The 21,575-nt window shown below is 42.5% G+C and overlaps 1 protein-coding gene across 6 annotated transcripts in view; it reads right to left on the minus strand.

Annotated features, from left to right (window-relative positions):
- SREK1 (splicing regulatory glutamic acid and lysine rich protein 1) overlaps positions 1-21,575 on the minus strand; it is a 324,223-nt gene that overhangs the window by 51,294 nt on the left and 251,354 nt on the right. For all 6 annotated transcript variants that reach the window (XM_033930011.1, XM_033929984.1, XM_033929975.1 and 3 more), the window contains one exon: positions 4,252-4,347. In XM_033930011.1, the coding sequence (XP_033785902.1) occupies positions 4,252-4,347 (96 nt within the window). The remainder of the gene's footprint in view (positions 1-4,251; positions 4,348-21,575) is intronic.

The following is a 21,575-nucleotide window of genomic DNA, read 5'->3' on the forward strand; positions in this document are numbered from 1 at the left end:
TGCATCATCATCTATCTGGGATCCTTAAAAAAAAAACATTCTAAGACTCAGAGTCATTCAAAACTCAGCAGTTCGACTGATCTTTGGGCTGAAGAAATGGGAACACATAAGCCCCTATTATCAAAAACTGTACTGGCTGCCCCTGGAGGCGCGAATTCTGTTCAAGTTCTCGGCTGTGTTATAAATCAATATTTGGTCTGGCCCCCACTTACCTAGTTTCCCAATTTAATCTGGCAAGTTCTATTAGGCCCACACGAAGAACACATCTGTTCACCTATCCGACAATAAAGGCCTGCCACTACAAAAGATTCCTGGACAGAACCCTTGCCTTCCAGGCAGGCAAATGGAACGATTGTCTAACTAACATCATCACGCACTCCTCAACCTACCTCAATTTTAAGAAAATTGGTAAAAACAAGTTTGTTCAATCTTGTTTGTAAACTAAGAATTTTTATACCTCTGCTAATTCAACCAGTAACCTTAAGATCTATATAGTTTTCCACTTCTTCCATTATGTAAGATTGCATTGATGACTTTGAGAACCTTTTCTTCCGTTATGTAAGATTGTATTGACAACTTTGAATTGTGACCTCTTTGCTGACTGTCCAACGCTTCTTGTTGTAAACTGCCTCGAACTTTCATGGCTTTGACGGTATATAAGAATAAAATTATTATTATTGCACTGAAATGAATATTCTTCCTAGTCTTCTTTTTTGGACTCTACTGCTGAAGTCCCCCATTAGGTGTTAATTTGCAATTTGATTTTCATTGTTTTATTTGGAGAGAAAGGCTCCCTAGATTGTTATGGCAGTGTGAAGATTTGAAGTGCTGTGGGGTCCCCAATTTGTGCTGGTATTATTGAGCATCACAACTTTGTCATCTATTGAATTGGGAGTTTGCTCAGGATAAAGCAGGGATTTCTTTACAAGAAGAACATTCCCCCATTTAGCCTTAAAGCATTTATTCTGACTCTCGGATAGCCCCAAAGCTTTTCTGAAATCTATTTTTAATCCCTTTATGAAACATCTTTTGGTTCTATGGAGAAAAGTGAAAACTCATTAAGGGGTGGTGGAGCTCTAGGGTATCCTCCCTGACTCATTTTTGTCATGAACTTACCTTTGGTGCAAGTGAGGTGTGTGGGGCCTTTGCTAGATGGGAGAGTAAAGAATTGGTGCAGTTTAGGCAGCTAGTAGATGTGGAAGAACTTTGTTCTTTTGAGGAGTTAAGTGATTTGTATAGTTTGCCAAGCAAAGTTATTCTCTTATCTTCAAGCTAAAAAATTTCTTAGGGTGCAGGGTTGGTTGAAGAATGATCTGGAAGATAGTGAACAGTTGGAAAATTTGTAGATGGCTCTGTGGAAATGGAAGGGCCCTGACTCTCTTTTATGTTAAGTTCTTCAGAGGGAAGGTTTTTAAAAAATACAAATTTATGGTCCAATGGAAAGTTGATTTGGGAAGGAACTTACCCAGGGGAGTGGAAAGGTGTTCTTTTGTGAAGTTAGAAAAAAAATTGTCACCCATTGGTTGATCACCATGTTTCCTCAATGTGGTACAGATGTCTGTTGGAAAAACAGGGGACATTTCTTCATATTTGGTGGTTCTGCAAGAAATACAAGCATTTTGGACTTTGGTGATAGCCCATATGGAGCACTGCTTGTGAACTCGATTCTCTTTAAACCTGCATTCTGCTTGCTGGGTCTTCATAATACGAAAGGCCATAAGTGGCACACTTGGATTAAATTTGGCATTGACCAAGTACCTCATAGCTTTGAAATAGAAACACTTTGAGGGCCCAACATTGCATGAATGGTTTTTACGAGTGAAGATGGTTCGGGACTTGGAGCACTGACTGATGAGCGCCATGGACGTTTTGATCCATTAAGAGAGGAATGGATTCATTTGAAAAAGTTACTTTCTGGAGTAGGGGTGGGGGGAGTTAAATTAGAGGTGCTCACTGAAAGAACAATGGTGGGCATTTGACACTACATAAGAACATAAGAAGTTGCCTCCACTGGGTCAGACCAGAGGTCCATCGCGCCCAGCGGTCCGCTCCCGCGGCGGCCCATCAGGTCCATGGCCTGTGAAGTAGTTCCTGACCATTTTTATAACCTACCTCTACTCCTATCTGTACCCCTCAATCCCCTTAACCTTTAGGAACCTATCTAAACCTTCCTTGAACCCCTGTACTGTGTTCTGGCCTATCACAACCTCCGGAAGCTCGTTCCATGTGTCCACCACCCTCTGAGTAAAAAAGAATTTCCTAGCATTTGTTTTAAGCTTGTCTCCTTTCAGTTTCTCTGAGTGACCCCTAGTACCTGTGATTTCCCTCAGTCTGAAGAATCTGTCCCTGTCTACCTTCTCTATGCCCTTCAGGATCTTGAAGGTTTCTATCATGTCTCCTCTAAGTCTCCGCTTTTCCAGGGAGAACAGCCCCAGCATTTTCAATCTGTCAGCGTATGAAAAGTTTTCCATACCTTTTATCAGTTTAGTCGCTCTTCTCTGGACCCCCTCAAGTACTGCCATGTCCTTCTTGAGGTGCGGCGACCAGTACTGGACACAGCATTCCAGATGTGGGCGCACCATTGCACGATACAGCGGCATGATTACTTCCTTCGTCCTGGTTCTGATGCCCTTTTTAATGATACCCAACATTCTGTTAGCTTTTTTTGATGCTGTCGCACACTGTGCCGATGCTTTCAATGTTGAGTCCACCATCACCCCCAGATCTCTTTCAAGGTTGCTCACCCCTAGCAATGATCCCCCCCATTTTGTAGCTGAACATCGGGTTCTTTTTCCCTACATGCATGACCTTGCATTTCTCTATGTTAAAACTCATTTGCCACTTTTTTGCCCATTCTTCCAGTCTCGCTAGGTCCCTTTGCAGGTCTTCACAGTCTTCCGTGTTTCTAACCCTGCTGCAGAGTTTGGTGTCATCAGCAAATTTAATAACCTCACATTTCGTCCCCGTCTCCAGGTCGTTGATAAATATATTGAACAGGAGCTGTCCCAGCACCGACCCCTGCGGAACTCCGCTCGTGACCCATGGCCCTTTACTCCAACCCTCTGTTTCCTGCCTGCCAGCCAGTGTTTGATCCATCGGTGGACATCCCCTTGCACCCCATGGTTCCACAGCTTCTTAAGTAGCCGCTCGTGTGGTACCTTGTCAAAGTGGCATTTCTTGCGACATTGGGTGGTGTGGGTGGATTAGTGCATGGGAGGGTCACAAGTCAAGTGGATTAGTGCATGGGAGGGTCACAGGTCATGTGTGTTGGGGTTATTATTTGAGTGTTTTCCTATATTTTTTGTTGAATCATTTCTTTGTATGTTACCTTCTTTTTGAATAAAAATTGATACGAATAAAAAAACTGGCATTAAATGAAAATTTTTTTTTTACACTTTCCAATGATCTAAAGCTTATTTTTGTTCTACCTGTCCCATATAATTAAAATCACCTCTGAAGTGGACTCACAGAGTACGACAATTTTCAGTGAGGCATATCAGTAAAAACTATAGATTCCAGCTGCATGAAATGAACTCATATTGCTCATTTTAACCAGTGCTACTAACAGATAAATTAGGAAAGCGTTCTCCTTGGCATAGTGGTTTGCTGAAAGTGGCATTTTGTTATGCAAGATCAAATAAAATCCCATTTTTGACAATTAATATCTCAGAAACCATGTGTCAGCTCAATATGGGTGCAGTTTCTAAATCTATACAACATTCTGAATAAGAAGAACTAATAAACAAACAAGAAAAAAATGACAACGACCATGAGGGGGAGTTACATTTTCATATCCATTTGGCAGAGCAGAAGAAAGAAAGAAAGAAAGAAAGAAAGAAAGAAAGACTGCTGTAAAGCACATAGGGCCATACAGGCTCAGAACATCATTTTAGTTCTAATTTCTGAAGAGCTATTCAATCCTAGCAACATCAGAAGAAATCAATCACTTGTGCATGTAGGATTCAATCCTGCTTGCAATTAAGAAAGTTTTCTGTTCGGATTTCCTAAAGTATGATAATGTTTTAAAACTAGATTTCAAATTCATGGGATATTTTAAGCTAAAAAGCTGCCCACATGAATAAAGATGGAGTGATGGAGGCAGCCAGGAGCTATCCATAAAGATGATTTATTACCATCCTCTTAAGTGATTGAAGAGATTGGTATTCCCTTTCCCCTTTAGCTTTCTGCAAAATATTCACAACTGAAAAAACTCTAATTTACTTTTACTTTTGGCATCTAAGAACATCCTACCTTCTAGGAGAAGGTGACCTGGAAGACTTTCTTCTGATAGCTTTGGATGTTTTTGGAGACCTTGATGGACTTCTGCTCTTTCTCCTGTGCCTTTCCCTGTATATCAAAAATGTTCAAATCCTGTTACACACCAACACGGCTAGAAGATTATGGGATACACATTTCTACGAGTAAGGATTACTTTTGCAGTTCAATAATATTTTATTTTAAGTGTGAAATAATATTTTGCAGAGTTCCCCGCATGTCTCTATTGTTAACTAAACAGACTTCAATTCCACTTCAAAACATTCATAAACCTACTGTATACACATGTCTATAAGTTGACATTAGCACATGGCCAGTAATTGAAAAAAAAGCCCTGAAAAAAAAATCGGTCATTTTACAGCTGTGGTATAAGTGGAAAAACTCACAAAAGGTAGCACTAAGGCTACTTTCTACTGCAGCTTAGCAAAACAACCTTATTTATGTGTCTCAGATGTTTCCTTGGCTTTTCCTGTATTATATACACACTGATATGACTACTTATTTGAAAAATTTTGTAAAGATTTAAAAATGCTGCATAAATTTATTTTTTTTTTTTTACTATTTCCACACTAAAGAAAAGCCTTAAGAAACCAAAATAGGAGCGACAAAGCTCAGTTAGTTACAAGAAAATAAAGGACTCTTACAAAGGTTTACTGGGTGCCAACAGACATTAGTGTGAACTAAATGCTGCAGGACGTATTTTATACTTGTGAGCCATGTGGCACTTAAGGCTCCTTTTATAAAACCGCAATAGAGGTTTCTACCATGGGCCAGCACGATAATGATCCAACTCATAGGAATTCTATGAGCATTAGTGCATTTACCTTGTCAGCCCATGGTAGAAGCCTCTACCACAGCTTTGTAAAAGCAAGCTTTAAGTGTGTGCTAAGCTTTAGTAAAAAGGGCCCCTAAGACATTACAAATTGTAAATAAAAAACCCCAAAAGAAATAAGAAATATTAAAAACAATGAGTAAAAGATTAAGAAAATTAAAAAAATAATAATTTAAAAAAAAGTTAAAAATGTTTTCCAAATGGTCTCTCCCCACATAGATTTCAAAAAGAGAGCATCCTCCTATGCTCTTTTAGGATAATATGACTAAAGCCAAAAATCGGATTCCACATGAGCCTGATGAACAAAAATAATTCAGAACAATTAAAAATAAATGTAAAATTTAACAAATATTTAAGTCCTGCACAAAGAAAAATAGGTAAGGCAATTTGTGCCTTACAAAAACAAATCAAAAGAATGAACTTATTAGGATCAAAAATAAATTCTGTCCCCCTCTTAACAAGTTATAAATGTCCCCTTATCTCCCATTCCAAGATAGATTTGCCTTAGAACATAAAATCAAAGGTTACTGAAATCATATTTCATCTCGAGAGAATGTTTAACCACTGAGACCTAAATTTTCTTTTTTTTAATATGGCTTTTCAGTTTGAGAAGTCTTGTACTAACTTCCCTTTTGGCTTTGCTACAGTACACTAGATCACAGTTCTTCAAACGCTGGTCCACGGACAGGTGCCGGTCCGCAGAAAATTCCTGCCAGTCCTTACAGGGCTGGCAAGATCGACGCCATTAAATTTCCTGCCCCAGTGGTGTTCGCGGAAATCTTCTGTTCCTCCCAGCCTCGGGCGATCAAGACAGGCTGCCGACGTCAGGCATTCCCTCTGTGAGTCTCGCCTATGCGGAAACAAGAAGTTGAAACAAAATAGGGGGGGCTCAGAGAGGTAATGCCCGACCTCGGCAGCCTGTCTTGATCGCTGCCCCTGCCGAGTCGCCGAAGAGGGCCGCGGGGAAGGTGTAAGTAGAAGGGAGATGGTCAGCTGCGCGGGGGGGGGGGAAGGTGCAAGTAGAAGGGAGATGGTCAGCATGTGCAGGGGGGGAAGGTGCAAGTAGAAGGGAGATGGTCAGCGTGCGCGGGGGGGTCAGCGTGTGGATTGGGGCCATCAGCAGCGTCTGTGCTGAGAGTCTGCCCACTTGCAGGATGTGGCGGGTAGGGGCCTCCAGCTCGTCTTGGGTGGCAGGGCCTGCGGTGCAAAGCTGTTTTTGCTAGCTTGGGGGGGGTCGTGAATGTGCAGGGCACAGCAGGAGTAAGATCATGGGGAGCCTTCAACAGTGGCTGTCTCCTCTCCTAGCAGCTCTGTACTTACCAGGGCAGTGATTCACTTTGGCAACTTCCCCTTTTCTCAGAGGCGGCAACGGACCCAAGCTGACTAAGGAAATCGCTGCTTTAGGCAAGTACTGAGAGCTGCTGGAAGGAGAGGAAGCCACTGTTGGAGGCTGGGAAGCTGCTGGATAAAGGGAGAGCCGCTACTGCACCTGGAGGGAGGTAGAAGGAGAGATGCTGCTGGGAGGGGAAGAGGGAAAGGGATGGGACCCAGAGAGCTACTGTTTGATAGGGGGAAGGGAGAAGGAAAAAAAGAAGGAAACAGCTGGCAGGGAGATTAGAGGAGGGAAAGGGGTCAGGGTGGAATGGAGAGATCAGATGAGGAAAGGGGTGAGACAGGAATGAGAAAGTAGAGAGACATTGATGCTGGAAAGGGGGTCAGCAGAGAAATGAGAGAGGGATAAAGATGCTAGATCTGGTGTAGGAGAGATAAAAATGAAGAAAGCAGTGAACTGGAATGAATGATGTAAAAAGGAGAGAGGAGGCACAGGCTGGATGGAAAGGGGAGAGGGGCATAGAAAGAAGTCAGATACATATGGAAGGGGGAGAGGGCAGACAGTGGATGGAAGGAAAAGAGTGAAAAGAAGATGAAAGCAGAGACCACAAAAGGTAGAAAAAAATCATTTTATTTCTATTTTGTCATTACAATATATCAGATTTGAAATATATATCCTGCTAGAGACATAACTGGGGACTGCAAAGCCTAATACTATTCCTGTCATGTGTGACTGCAGTATTCTGTTAGCATGATATTTCTGTGTAGCATTCTGTAATAATTTGGCTTGCTCAGTTTTCTTGATAGTAGAGGGGATATATGTGAAGGGGAGGGGAGACAGGGGTTTTGTTGGTCTTTGCTCTGAATATTTATACAGTGGTACCTCAGTTTACGAGTGCACCGGTTTGCGAGTGTTTTGCAAGACGAGCAAAACACTCAGCAAACTTTTGTCTCTTAAACCGAGCACTGCCCCGATAAACGATCACTCAGCAATGGTGGCCCAGGGGTGAGTATCTGCCTGCGGGTGCTGCACAGCGATTCGAAAGAGGTGCCTTCCTTGCCTCGGGGGTCCCCATGTGGCTGCCCTCCCTGCTTCAGCGATGCCTCTGCCGTCCGTCAGCACTCTCCCGGCTCCCATCTAAACCAGCCGCCATCCTGAATGAGCATGCGCGACTTGTACGTGGTGAGAGTGTTGTCGGGGCTGCGGCTGACTTAGGAGAGGAGAGAGGTGAAGTCGCGCATGCTCATTCAGGATGGCGGCCGGTTTAGATGGGAGCCGGGAAAGCGCTGACGGATGGCAGAGGCATCGTTGAAGCAGGAGGGCAGCCGCATGTGGACCCTGAGGCAAGGAAGGCACCACTTTCGAATCACTGTGAAGCACCCGCAGGCAGGTACTCACTAGAGAGTTGCGCAGGGACAGAAATCCCACCCATCCCTGCCCGTCCCCACCAGGATCCTTTCCGTCCCCACCCGTCCCCGTCAAGATCCTCTCCGTCCCCACTCATCCCCGCAAGGAATTACCTCCATCCCCGCCCGTCCCCATAAAAAGCAGCAATTTCTTCTGACAGGATCATCAATTCCAGTTTCTTTTGTGCTTGCGCTGCTGTTTTCCTTGTGGAATCTCTTTGGTGGAACCCTTTTTGTTTTCTGTTCAGATAATTAACTTATAAACCCCCCCTCTTTTATTAAGGCTGATGTGTCCTTTATATTATATGGACGAACCCTGCTTCTAAAGCCTTCCATCCCCGTGGGAGTCCCGTTGGCTAGAGGGGGGGTCCCGGTGGGAGTCCTGTGGGCCAGAGGGGGATCCCCGTGGGAGTCCCATGGGTTAGGGGGGGATTTCCGTGCGACTCCCGCGGGATTCCTGCGATCCCCGTTCCCGTGCAGGCCTCTAGTACTCACCCCTGGGCCATCATTGCAAACTTCAGTTCTGGAACGAATGTTTCTGAGTTTGCATTAAAGCCTATGGGGAACTTTGCTTTGCAAAACAAGCATTTTGGATTACGAGCATGATCCTGAAACGGATTATGCTCGTAAACCAAGGTACCACTGTATTTATAAAATGACAATTGTACAGAATATTGTTTCTTTTTATACTTTAATAAAATACGTTCAATATAAAATCATAACTGAGGCTTGTGCAGATGGGATCAGATGGTTTGTGGGGACCGAGCTTGCGGAGACGGGGCGGAAATGTGTTTTTTTATTTCGGTCTTAGTAGTTTGCCGGTCCACAAAATAATTCTTTTATTTCTGCCGGTCCACGGGTGTAAAAAGGAATACTGCACTAGATCACACAGGCATTAGAATCTAATGCCTGTGTGATCTAGTGTACTGTAGCAAAAGGTAGAAAATTCACCACTACTAAATATAGGCAGCACTGTATACACACAAGAGATAATATTTGCTCAACATAGAGCAGATAGCGTAGCTGATTTTAAGAAAGGTTTGGAGAATTTCCTGGAGGAAAAGTCCATAGTCTGTTATTGAGAAAGACATGGGGGAAGCCACTGCTTGCCCTGGATTGGTAGCATGGAATGTTGCTACTCCTTGGGTTTTGGCCAGGTACTAGGGACCTGGATTGGCTACTGTGAGAATGGGCTACTGGGCTTGATGGATCATTGGTCTGACCCAGTAAGGCTTCTTATGTTCTTAAGCCAGAAAGAACAGTGTTGTATATACAAGTTTGATACTGTACAACCTAAGGGTTTGAATGTTTGTGTTAAATGGGCAGCATTCTTCTGAAATGATGAAATCACAAGGACCTGATTGGATTGCTGTAGAAGTGGGCGGAGTCTGTCCTCTGTAGATGCCAGCACCATTTTTGTGAAGTATGGATTTGGATTGTACATGGTGGAAGTGGACCCAATGCAGCTTTGGGCAAAATGGGGACTCCCTGTCAAGTAAAAGTGGAAATCTTCATTCCTGATATTATGTTGGATGTGTCTGGATTGACTGGCAGCAAGAGATTCGTATGGAGCACAGCTAAGTGACCATTTTGATTTTTCCCACCGGAATAAGATTATAAAGTGTGCTTTTACAATTTTATATGTGAAAACAGTACTCTAAGATAAGTGTGATTACCCAAGAGAACTGATATAATTGTGGAATCATGTGAGATAAGTCAAATTTCTATGGACAACATTTGGAGTTTGTTTGTTTTTTTACCCATGAAGATCATTGAGGTTTTTCTCCACTTCAATTTTTGTTTTGTTCTTATTTTTGAGGGCTACACGATTAATTGGAGGTATTCAACATGGTTGTCAGTGGGGCATGTTTTTGTAAGTGGTATGATTTATTATGCCCTGCTCAGCATTTTTTGAAATATGTGAAACCCCCATGTGCAAAGGATTGCTGCAACCATTACTAGGAATTTTATGAAGACACGAGGAGCAGAGGCTAGTCCAAAGGGCAAAAACTTGTATTGGAAATGCCTGGCTATGCAGAAGTGGATATACTTCCTGTCAGCAGGTAGGATGGTTATGTGAGTGTAGGCTTCTTTGAGATCTAGATAGCAAAGCCAGTTTCTTTTTTGTAGAAGGGTTTCCAGAGAAATCATGCAAAATTTCTCCTTCAGTAAAAATTTGTTTAAGTTTTGGAGGTCTAAAATAGGTTAAAGGCCTCTGGTCTTTTTTGGTATCAGGAAATACTTCATGTATAACACCCAGCCCCTCTCCTGGCAATTCTTATGTTCTTATATACATTTAGCTGGATAAGGCATGAGTTCTTGGTGAAGGAGAGAGTTAGAGAGAGACTTTTTTAGTGGGTGGTTTGCAGTTTTTCTGATCAAGCATAGGCATAACCTTGAGTGATGACTCGAAGTAGAAAATGACATGGTGACAAAATTCATCACCATTCCCGTTCACATAGATAACCATGGGAAACCATCTCCATGTCATTCTTTAAGGAGAGAGGGAAGAATCAGAGTATGAATGGGCACAGTCATTGACCCTCAAGTCTTGCATTGAATAATGCTGGTTTAGAAAGACCGAGGTTGAGATAGTAAAGAATGATATAGGATTGTTTCCTACTGTTATCCACGGGAATGGCGATGAATTTTGTCACCTTGTCATTATCTGACTCAAAACACCCACTAATCTGTTGTGACAAGAGTCTAATGTTTGTGAAAAGAATCAATCTGCCTCTGATGGGGAGAGTGGGAGGGAGAGTTGGGAAAATATTAGTAATGCTCTCTAGAAAAGAGTCAAAAGGATGACTTCTGTTTGAACTGAGGATGAAGCTGAGATTTCTTTTGTTGTTTTTGCAGAGGATAGCTGACCAGTAAACCTAGATGATGAAGATTGTTGATTGTAACAACATTTCGTGTTGTAGTAATATGAATGTCTAGATGGAGCAGAGTATTTTCTAGATGAGAAGTTTGAGGTTTAGACAAAGTTGTCATGGTGTTTGTGTGTTTTACAATTTTATCAGCCACCTCTTAAATCTTGACCACCAAACAGATCACCACTCTTACAAGGGACATCAGAAAGGCATTCTTGTACAGAGGTTTCAAGATCAGAGACTCTAAGCCAAGATAAAACAGTGCATTGCAATTGCCACTGCAGATTTCTAGAAGATACATCAACTGCATCAAATATGCCTCTAGCTAAGAACTTTCTTGTAATGAACAAGTTCTTAGATAATTGTTGGAATTCTTTAAGTTTCTCTTGAGTGAATAATTCATCAAACTCTAAAAGTTATTTAAGTAAGGATTTTAAATAAATAGAAGAACAGAACTGGTAGTCCATAATTCTATTTATGAGCACAGATGATTTTTAAAAAATGCGTTTTCCAAAATTTGAGTATTCTGGTTTCCCTTCCTGGAGGAGCAGATATATAAGACCTTGAACTGCATAAGCATTTTAGAGCAGATTCCACTACTAGAGAACAATGCTGAAGTTGTGCTCTCAAACTCTGAATACTTTTGTATTCTGTACATTGTGTCATAATTTTTAAGAGCTACATGGACAGAGAGGGGTTTCCCAGATTTTAAATAGAGTATCTCTAATGATTCTACATAAAGACACCTTGATATATTCATTTGATGGTGATTAATAACTAAGAAGCTCATAAAGCTCAGAGTGAGATTCTTCCTCTGTCTTCATATTAATAGGAAGAGATTGATCAATTTGTCTTACAAATACAGTGAAGGATATGCTCTCTGGTGGAAACTTATGCCTTTGTGGTGGTGAAGGATCAGAGCATATGCCACAGGATTCTTCTGCTGACAAATCTGGCAGTTTCCCGATTGAGTGGTTTGAGATATTCAAGTCTCAGACTCTTCAAAATACTCCCTTCTAGGTAAATCAGAGATTGTGAATCAAAAGGAATGTCAACTGTGCGTTGAGGCATGGGTCAATGCCTAACCCAGGAGATAACTCCTCTGCCAGTGACGCATGTATAAAATGGGTCTGTGCTGACCCAGATGCTCAACATCTTCGATCAATGCCTCCAAGTATCCTCAGGCTCGGCTGAAGCAGGTATGGACATCTTTAAAGCCTGTGCAGACTCAAAAGCTCTTATTTGAGGACAAAAGCATAGAGAAGTTGGGTGACGTCAGATTCCGAGAAATAGTTCCTTACTTTCCGGAGTTGTCGTAAGTAATAAAATGAGGTAGAGACCACCTCAAATATATGGTTGGATAGCGATAGATTGGAGTCAAGAAGCATTCCTAAGCTGTGTGCAATTATGCTGGTTGAATCCCAGAGGATGGAGGGGCATGTGCGGGTGCAGTGCTCTTTGCGGATCCAAAGGAGGTCCGTTTTGGAGGCATTCAATTACAATTTGTTAACGGACATCTAGTTTTTGATTTCAGGGAGGCAGTTCATGAGTATGAGTCACGGAATTCTCCCTACGGTAGGTACAGTTGGACGTCATCTGCAAAGAAGTAAATTTGAATTTGGTGTTTGTGAGCTATATTTAGGACGAGTCTAAATGTAGAGATTAAATAACAGAGGATAGTAGAGCCATAAAAACATAAGAATTGCCGCTGCTGAGTCAGACCAGTGGTCCATCGTGCCCAGCAGTCTGCTCACATGGTGGCCCTCTAGTCAAAGACCAGTGCCCTAACTGAGACTAGCCCTACCTGAGTACGTTCTGGTTCAGCAGGAACTTGTCTAACTTTGTCTTGAATCCCTGGAGGGTGTTTTCCCCTATGACAGACTCCGGAAGAGCGTTCCAGTTTTCTACCACTCTCTGGGTGAAGAAGAACTTCCTTACGTTCGTACAGAATCTATCCCCTTTCAATTTTAGAGAGTGCCCTCTCGTTCTCCCTACCTTGGAGAGGATGAACAACCTGTCCTTATCTACTAAGTCTATTCCCCTCAGTACCTTGAATGTTTCGATCATGTCCCCTCTCTATCTCCTCTGTTCAAGGGAGAAAAAGCCCAGTTTCTCTAATCTTTCACTGTACGGCAACTCCTCCAGCCCCTTAACCATCTTAGTCGCTCTTCTCTGGACCCTTTCAAGTAGTACTGTGTCCTTCTTCATGTATGGCGACCAGTGCTGGATGCAGTACTCCAGGTGAGGGCACACCATGGACCGTTACAGCGGCAAGATAACCTTCTTCGATCGGTTCGTGATCAACTTCTTTATCATTCCTAGCATTCTGTTCGCCCTTTTTGCTGCCGCCGCACATTGCATGGACGGCTTCATCGACTTGTCGATCATAACTCCCAAGTCTCTTTCCTGGGAGGTCTCTCCAAGTACCACCCCGGACATCCTGTATTTGTGCATGAGATTTTTGTTACCTACATGCATCACTTTACACTTATCCATGCAGAACCTCATCTGCCATGTTAATGCCCATTCCTTGAGCCTGATTATGTCAAGTTGCAGATCTTCGCAATCCCCCTATGTCTTCACTACTCTGAATAACTTTGTATCATCCGCAAATTTAATCACCTCACTCGTCGTACCAATGTCCAGGTCATTTATAAAGATGTTGAAGAGCACGGGTCCAAGCACCGAGCCCTCGGCACCCCACTGGGTTCACGTATGAAGAAAGACTAAAGAAATTGCGGTCTACTCACTTGAGGAAAGAAGAGAACGGGGAGATATGATTGAAACGTATAAGTACATCACGGGATGCATCGAGTCAGAAGATGATATCTTCGGGCTAGTGGGACCCTCGACCACCAGAGGGCATCCGCTGAAAATCAGGGGAGGGAAGTTTCATGGTGACTCCAGGAAGTACTTCTTCACCGAAAGAGTGGTGGATCACTGGAACAGACTCCCACTCCAGGTGATAAAGGCCAACAGCGTGACGGATTTTAAGAAGAAATGGGATACTCACGTGGGATCTTTAAGGGAGTAAATTCAGGGGGGGGATACCTGGAATAGGCAGACTTGGTGGGCTATAGCCCTTTTCTGCCGCTTTTTTTTCTATGTTTCTATGTTTCTCTTCCAGTCTGAGTATTTGTCCATTTACCCTCAACTCTCTGTTTCCTATGCTCCAGCCAGTTTTTAATCCATGTGATTATTTCACCCTCGATTCCATGGCTCGCAATTTTCCAAAGTAGTCGTTCATGCAGAACATTGTCAAATGCCTTCTGAATATCTAGATATACAATGTCAGTCTGTTTACTCCTTCAAAGAAGTGCAGCAAGTTCATCAAACACGATCTGCCTTTGCTAAAACTGTGCTGACTGGTTCTCATCAGCCTGTGTCCGTCACGGTGATCAATGATGCAATCCTTTATCAGAGACTCTACCATCTTTCCTGGTACCGAGGTTAGACTCACCAGTCTGTAGTTTCCCGGATTTCCCTTCGAACCTTTCTTGAAGATTGGTGTAACATTTGCCACCTTCCAGTCTTCCAGAATCTTTCCTGATTTGATTGACAGATTGGCTATTAGTTGCAGCAGTTCAGTTATGGTCCCTTTCAGTTCCTTAATGACCTTTGGACGGATGCCATCTGGTCCTGGAGATTTATCACTCTTAAGCCTATCGATCTGCCTACACACTTCCTCTAGACTGACCATCAATCTTGTCAGCTTTCCTTCTTTGTTTCCAGCATATAGCCTGATGGATTCCTTGGAGAACACCATATTTGATTGATTTTGGTTTTGAAAGGGTTGTGTTGAGATTTATTACTTTGGGATCTATTACTAAGGAAGGTATCGGTGCATATGGTGTTGATACTAATGTCAGTGTTGATGCAGATTGAGCATAGGAGCCCAAAACCCCTACCATGCTTGATGTAGATGCAGAACCAAAAGTTTATCCCACTAGATTTGTCGGGCTTTCAGTGACCTCTTTTGCATAGAGAGAGAGATCACAACAAATGTCAGGACCCAGACACTGAATACACCAATTATGGGGATCAGAGCCTGGGATAGTCCAATTACATTTCTTGAGGTCACTTGGCACCCTCTTTAACATGGAGGGAAAAATGACCGATGCATAGTCAAACGGCTTGATGGCATGGGGAGGTTGTGTGAAAAGTATATAAAAAAAAGTTGACACCCTCAGGGTCAAAAAAGGGTTTCAAAGTGGCCTGAATGCTAGAAATCAAAAAGTTGACAAAGTCAACCAAACAAGAGAAATGCTATAAAACAAAAAAGATGCAAACAAAACTAGTATTGGGAAGGCACAAAAGAGACTTCTAAGTTTGATATGCTGTGGAAATACTGAAGAGAGCGCTTCTTGGTAGAGGTCTGCACGGGAACGGGGATCACAGGGATCCCCAAAGATCAACGGGATTCCCATGGGGACCCCTCCCAGGCCCACGGGACTCCCATGAGGACCCCACCCAGACCCACGGGACTCCCACAGGGATGGAACCAGGACTCCCATTATGAGGCCTACCTAATTTTCAAGATGAGACCAGTCCGGCGCCGCGGTGGGAACAGCCATTCTGAGCAGTAAGCTCAGCACGTAGGCGCTCAGTGTGCCTATGTGCTGAACTCACTGCCTTGGTGCTGATTGATCGGGCGGTGGCACGTGCAAGGTGATTCTTCCATAGCGTTTTTTCGTGATATTTTGCCTGTCTCCAGTTAGTCTTCTTCTGCTTCATATGGGGTCTTTCTATGCCATTAGCTTCATCTAGTCAGTCTGTTACCCATAAGATTATTTTGATGCATAACTGTTTTTAGTTCAGGTCTTTTATATGGAGGTTTCTATGTTGGCTATTCTGGGTGTTTCCATCTCTGCTATTCGGCAAGTCTTTTCTCTTTTCTTCCTTTTTTTCTTTTCAATTATTAAGGCCATCCATTCCTCTTTGGCTTAATTACATTGTTTACTTATATCATCATTACCCTTATTTTTACATTTTTTCTTACTTTAGCACCTACATATCCCCAGCTATGTCAGGTGGTTCATCGTGTGGCTTTTGCTATTATAGCCGTTTTTGATTAAAGATGTGCTGTACTTTCCATCACTATCAAAGACAGTTTATAATCAGCATGCTACACTAGGCTTAATAGTCTTTTACGGATATTCAATGCTTTAATTCTGATTTTTATTTCAAGTTTTATTTCTGCCTTTTTTAACCAGCTACATTCTCCCTTAGAGCTTATTAATCCCATGGCCTTACGTTCTCCATTTCTTTTGGTTTTGTTTTTAGCCAGTCCTATGGTCTCACGTTATTTATTTATTTTGGTTTTCTATATCCTATTCATTTTTAACCCACTTCACTCAGCCTTTTCCTCTCATCTGCATCATGTTCTTCTAATGCAGTGGTTCTTAACCTGGGTTCGACCGAACCCCAGGGGTTCGGTGAGTCAGTCTCGCGGGTTCGGCGGAGGTCAAAACACACCTCCGACTCATATAGCGCTTCGGTCACGTTCAATCATCTATCAGTTATTCAGTGATTTTGATCAAGACTGATCATTTACTCGGTTTCTTGATCTATCAATCTGTAACTAACGCCTTATATACATCAATCAATTCCTGATCAAAATTTGTGATTTAACTGATAGATGATTGAACGTGACTGAAGCGCTTATGATGCGTGATGATACGCCCCGCTTGTCCATAATTGGCTGCAGGTGATCACGCAACATCGCTTGGCCTATCTGTGCTGCAGGGGATTTGATGCGCACAGTAGTCGAATTGTAACTGTTGTGATGGTACGTCGTGTGATACCTATCTTAATATTTTAATCCCTTACTAACTATGTCGAGCAAAATACGAAAGTGGTCGGATGAATATGTACAATATGGATTCACATGTATAACGGAACGTAATGGGAGTCAGCGTCCTAATTGCATGATTTGCAATGCCAAGTTGAGTAATTCTAGTCTAGCTCCGGCAAAACTAAGGGAATAAAGAAGGGTTCGGTGAACACGCATATGAAACTGGTGGGGTTCAGTACCTCCAACAAGGTTAAGAACCACTGTTCTAATGTCATATTATGTTGTCTATACAAACGTGTTTTCATAGCACTGTTTTGTCTTTCTCTTTGCCCCTATCATGCACCCCCTGCTACATTATACTTCTTGATGAGATGATTTATTGTATTTATTAAGCTTTTATTCTGTATTGCATGTTTATATATTATAACTTTTGATGAGATGGTCTTTTGTGTTAAGTTCCTATTTTGCATTGTATTTTGTCACACCATGTCTTTTGATCTTTTTAAAGCAATCATTAGCATAATCATTTTAATATTGGTTATTATTCTGTCTGATTAATTCAAATTTGAGCTTTAATATGCTATTTATTTCATATTGATTTTGTGGTTTTATATATGAATTGTACCAAAATCTGTTATGCTTTTTACCTTTCTTCTGATTAATATTTGTTATCATTATGTTTAATTAAGTTTTTAAATTCATTGTGTAACACATTAAAGTTCCCGATGAAATATTTTGTATATATTTTGGTAGATACGATGGTTTAGCCTTCTATATATCTTTTTCTGTTCTAATTTGTTCATTTTAGATTAATATTTATTATTTAAAGTGCTCATATTCTATGATGCACTTTTTAGGCGGGGAGGGGATTCTTTGTGGGTACGGAAGGGATTCTGACGGGGATGGGTGGGTACAGAGGGGATTCTGACAGGGACGGATGGGAATCTGGCGGGAATGGGTGGTATTTCTGTCCCCGCGCAACTCTCTACTTATTGGCTCCGTAGAAAACTAAAAACTGATTGTCCTGTGAGCTGACATCGGATGGGAAGGCACCTATACACAAGTAGGTTTGAGTATTGCCTAAAGATTTAAAGTGACAGTGTCAGTACTGGGTTCCAAGAATGATGTCACCCACATGTGAGAATATTATGCCTGTTTGCCCCTCTGAGAATTCCTGTGCCACTGGCTGCCACATTACCCCAAAACACAATAGATCTACCTCATGCTTAATGGTTGACAAGGGGCTCTTTAACACACAAGCTTCTTCACCCTTTTTCCTCCACAGGTATCTTGTATGCTTGTGGCAAAACAGTTCAGTTTTCATTTCTTTGGTCCAAAGAACTTAGTTTCAAAATGCTGGAAGCTTTTAAAGTTTCTTTTCTTTTTCTTAGCCTTCACTTGTTTTGTAAGGGTAAACTAGCTTCAATTTTAAATGATCACATACCCTATTGGAATAGCTTTGCTTGCTGAAAGTAAACAAACCAATCACAAGCCGAGAACTTACAAGGAACACAAAATGTATTCAGTGGTACAAATATCTTCAGTGAAAGGCTAAAGAGCCACTAAAACATTGAAAATAAAATGCAAATAAGGTCTGTGGAAACCCCTCCCCCTTGCAAATCTGTCAATTTCTTTTGGTCTTCATGATGTCATTTTTTAATTTTATCAGGTATTTATATACCGCTTATTAAGGTTATTTAAGTCGTTTACAATCAGGCACTCAAGTATTTTTTCCTATCTGTCCAGGTGGGCTCACAATCTATCTAATGTACATAGGGCAATTGAGAATTGAGTGACTTGCCTAGAATCACAAGGAGCAGTGCAGGGTTTGAACCCACAACCTCAGGGTGTTGAGGCTGTAGCTATAACCACTAGGCCACTCCCTTCCTCCACATGCTGTTTACCTCAGTGTTTCTCAACTTGGTCCTGGAGTACCCCCTTGCCAGTCAGTTTTCAAGATATCCACAATAAATATGCATGAATAAATAAATTTGCATGTAATGGAGGCAGTGTATGCAAATCAAGTTTGTGCAAATTCAATGTGGATATCCTGAAAACCTGACTGGAAAGGGGGTACTCCAGGACTGAGTTGAGAAACATTGGCTTTCATAGTAGAGGTTTGTTTCCATATTTCTTTACAAAAGTTTAAGTGCCTTGATCAAACTGCATGTTTCAACGATTCCCTAGATATACAGAATCTGACAGTTTCTACAAAGTTTTAAAAAAATCATCTTTTTTGGAAAGTATAATGCATGAAAAGATTAGGTTCTTACCCTGTGCATATTTTTTCTAGTAGATGGGTTTGTCATTCTGGACAGTAGGGTATTCTCCCCATGCAATACCATGCAGAAGGAATCCATCCCAGATTTTCAACTTCTCCTCCTTCTCCAGAGGGCTCTCCTCCCCCTTTCAGTTTGTACCAAAGGAGGCGATAACCCTATATAGGAACACATAAGGAGGGATACAGGAAGACTTCTCGATCTACAAATCTGTTCTGCTCAGTATAACATGGGTAGTGCTATGTACATAATATGCAACAGCATTAGCTAAAACAGAAAAATCAGAGGAGGAAAAAGTCTCTGAACCTAGCCCTTCCCACCCCACAATGGTAGTTCAAGGTGTTTGGGTGATAACCATAAAAAACCTCCCCTGGTGCCTGAAAAAGTTCTGTGCGGTGCAATAAACAGCTTAATGCTGAAAAGAGAGATGAAAAGATCAACTTATCTGATTAGAAACATAGAAATAGACGGCAGATAAGGGCCCACGGCCCATCTAGTCTGCCCACCTTAATGTCCCTCCCCTACCTTTGCCCTGTGAATAGATCCCATGTGCCGATCCCATTTGGCCTTAAAATCAGGCACGCTGCTGGCCTCAATCACCTGTAGTGGAAGACTATTCCAGTGATCAACCACTCTTTCAGTGAAAAAGAATTTCCTGGTGTCACCTCGTAGTTTCCCGCCCCTGATTTTCAACGGATGCCCTCTTGTTGTCGTGGGACCCTTGAAAAAGAAGATATCTTCCTCCGCCTCGATGCGGCCCGTAAGATACTTGAACGTCTCGATCATGTCCCCCTTCTCTCTGCGCTCCTCGAGCGAGTATAGCTGTAATTTGTCAAGCCGTTTTTCATATGGTAGATCCTTGAGTCCCGAGACCATCCGGGTGGCCATTCTTTGCACCGACTCCAGTCTCAGCACATCCTTGTGATAATGCAGCCTCCAGAATTGCACACAGTATTCCAGGTGGGGCCTCACCATGGATCTATACAATGGCATAATGACTTCCGCCTTACGACTGACGAAACCCCTTCGTATGCAGCCCATGATTTGTCTTGCCTTGGACGAAGCCTGCTCCACTTGATTGGCAGACTTCATGTCCTCACTGACGATTACCCACAAGTCTCGTTCTGCTACCGTTTTTGCTAGGATCTCGCCATTAAGGGTATAAGACTTGCATGGATTCTGGCTGCCCAGGTGCATAACTTTGCATTTTTTGGCATTAAAGTTGAGTTGCCATGTCCTAGACCATCGCTCCAGTAGGAGTAGGTCGTGCATCATGTTGACGGGCACTGAATCTTCGTCTGTTGTGCATTTGCCCACTACATTACTCAGTTTGGCGTCATCGGCGAATAATGTTATTTTACCTCGAAGCCCTTCTGCCAAGTCTCTTATAAAGATGTTGAATAGGATTGGGCCCAAGACTGAGCCCTGTGGTACTCCACTAATCACCTCCGTCATTTCGGAGGGGGTGCCGTTCACCACCACCCTTTGGAGCCTACCTCCAAGCCAGCTCCCAACCCATTTCGTCAACGTGTCACCTAATCCTATAGAACTCATCTTGCTCAGTAACCTGCGGTGTGGTACGCTATCGAATGCTTTGCTAAAGTCCAGGTACACGATGTCCAGGGACTCCCCAATATCCAGCTTCCCCGTTACCCAGTCAAAGAAGCTGATCAGGTTGGATTGGCAGGATCTCCCCTTAGTAAATCCATGTTGTCGGGGATCCCGTAGATTCTCCTCATCCAGGATCTTATCTAATTGGTGTTTGATTAGAGTTTCCATTAGTTTGCTCACTATCGATGTTAGACTCACTGGTCTGTAGTTTGCCGTCTCCATCTTTGAGCCTTTCTTGTGGAGTGGAATGACATTAGCCGTCCTCCAGTCCAACGGGACGCTACCTGTACTAAGGGAGAGGTTGAAGAGCGCGGACAGTGGCTCCGCCAAGACATCACTCAGCTCCCTAAGCACCCTGGGGTGCAGGTTGTCCGGCCCCATTGCCTTGCTAACCTTGAGACGATTAAGACGATCAGTGTGCACTACCCATGTGAAAGAGTTTATTATTGATATTAGTGGTTTTTCACTATATCTATGTCATTAAGGCTGCTCAGTATAACAAATATATTAAGCATTTTAATTGAACAATCAAAACATTGAAATAAACATACCAATCAGAAACATTTATAAAGCCCAAACATACCCCCAAAATTTTATAGCAATAGATCATTCTTTATATCCTTAAGGTCTGACTGATATCAAAATCTCAGTTTTGACTCGAACTTCCTGATTGAGACAGTAGGCAGGCAGGCAGGCAGAGTAAATACTGACAGGGTAGGGTTCCAGAATGACACATCTACTAGAAAAGATATTAGCAAGGTAAGTAGGGACGTACAAAAGCAGTTCCAGAAATCTAGGGCAGGACCTCTGCACCTGCCCGTAACACCGAGGATCCAAAGACAGTATCCTCTCATGCTGCTATGTCCACTCTGTAGAACTTGGAGAATGTATGCAAAGTTAACCAGGTTGCTGCCCAACAAATCTACCTGGGTGAAATTACATGAACTTCCATTCACAAAGAAGCCACACTTCTTGTGGAATGTGCTTTTAAGACTACCAATGTTTGCTTGCCACAGGCAATATATGCCGACGAGTTGGCCATCCTCATCCATTTTGAGCTGGTAGCCTTAGACATCGGTCTATTGCATCTAGCCTGACTGGTGAGCACAAACAGATGGTCTGTCCATCGGAACTCATTGGTGACCACCAGATAATGTAGGTTGACTCTCCTC

Source organism: Geotrypetes seraphini, chromosome 1 (genome assembly GCF_902459505.1).
Source record: "Geotrypetes seraphini chromosome 1, aGeoSer1.1, whole genome shotgun sequence".
NCBI classification, from domain to species: Eukaryota; Metazoa; Chordata; class Amphibia; order Gymnophiona; family Dermophiidae; genus Geotrypetes; species Geotrypetes seraphini.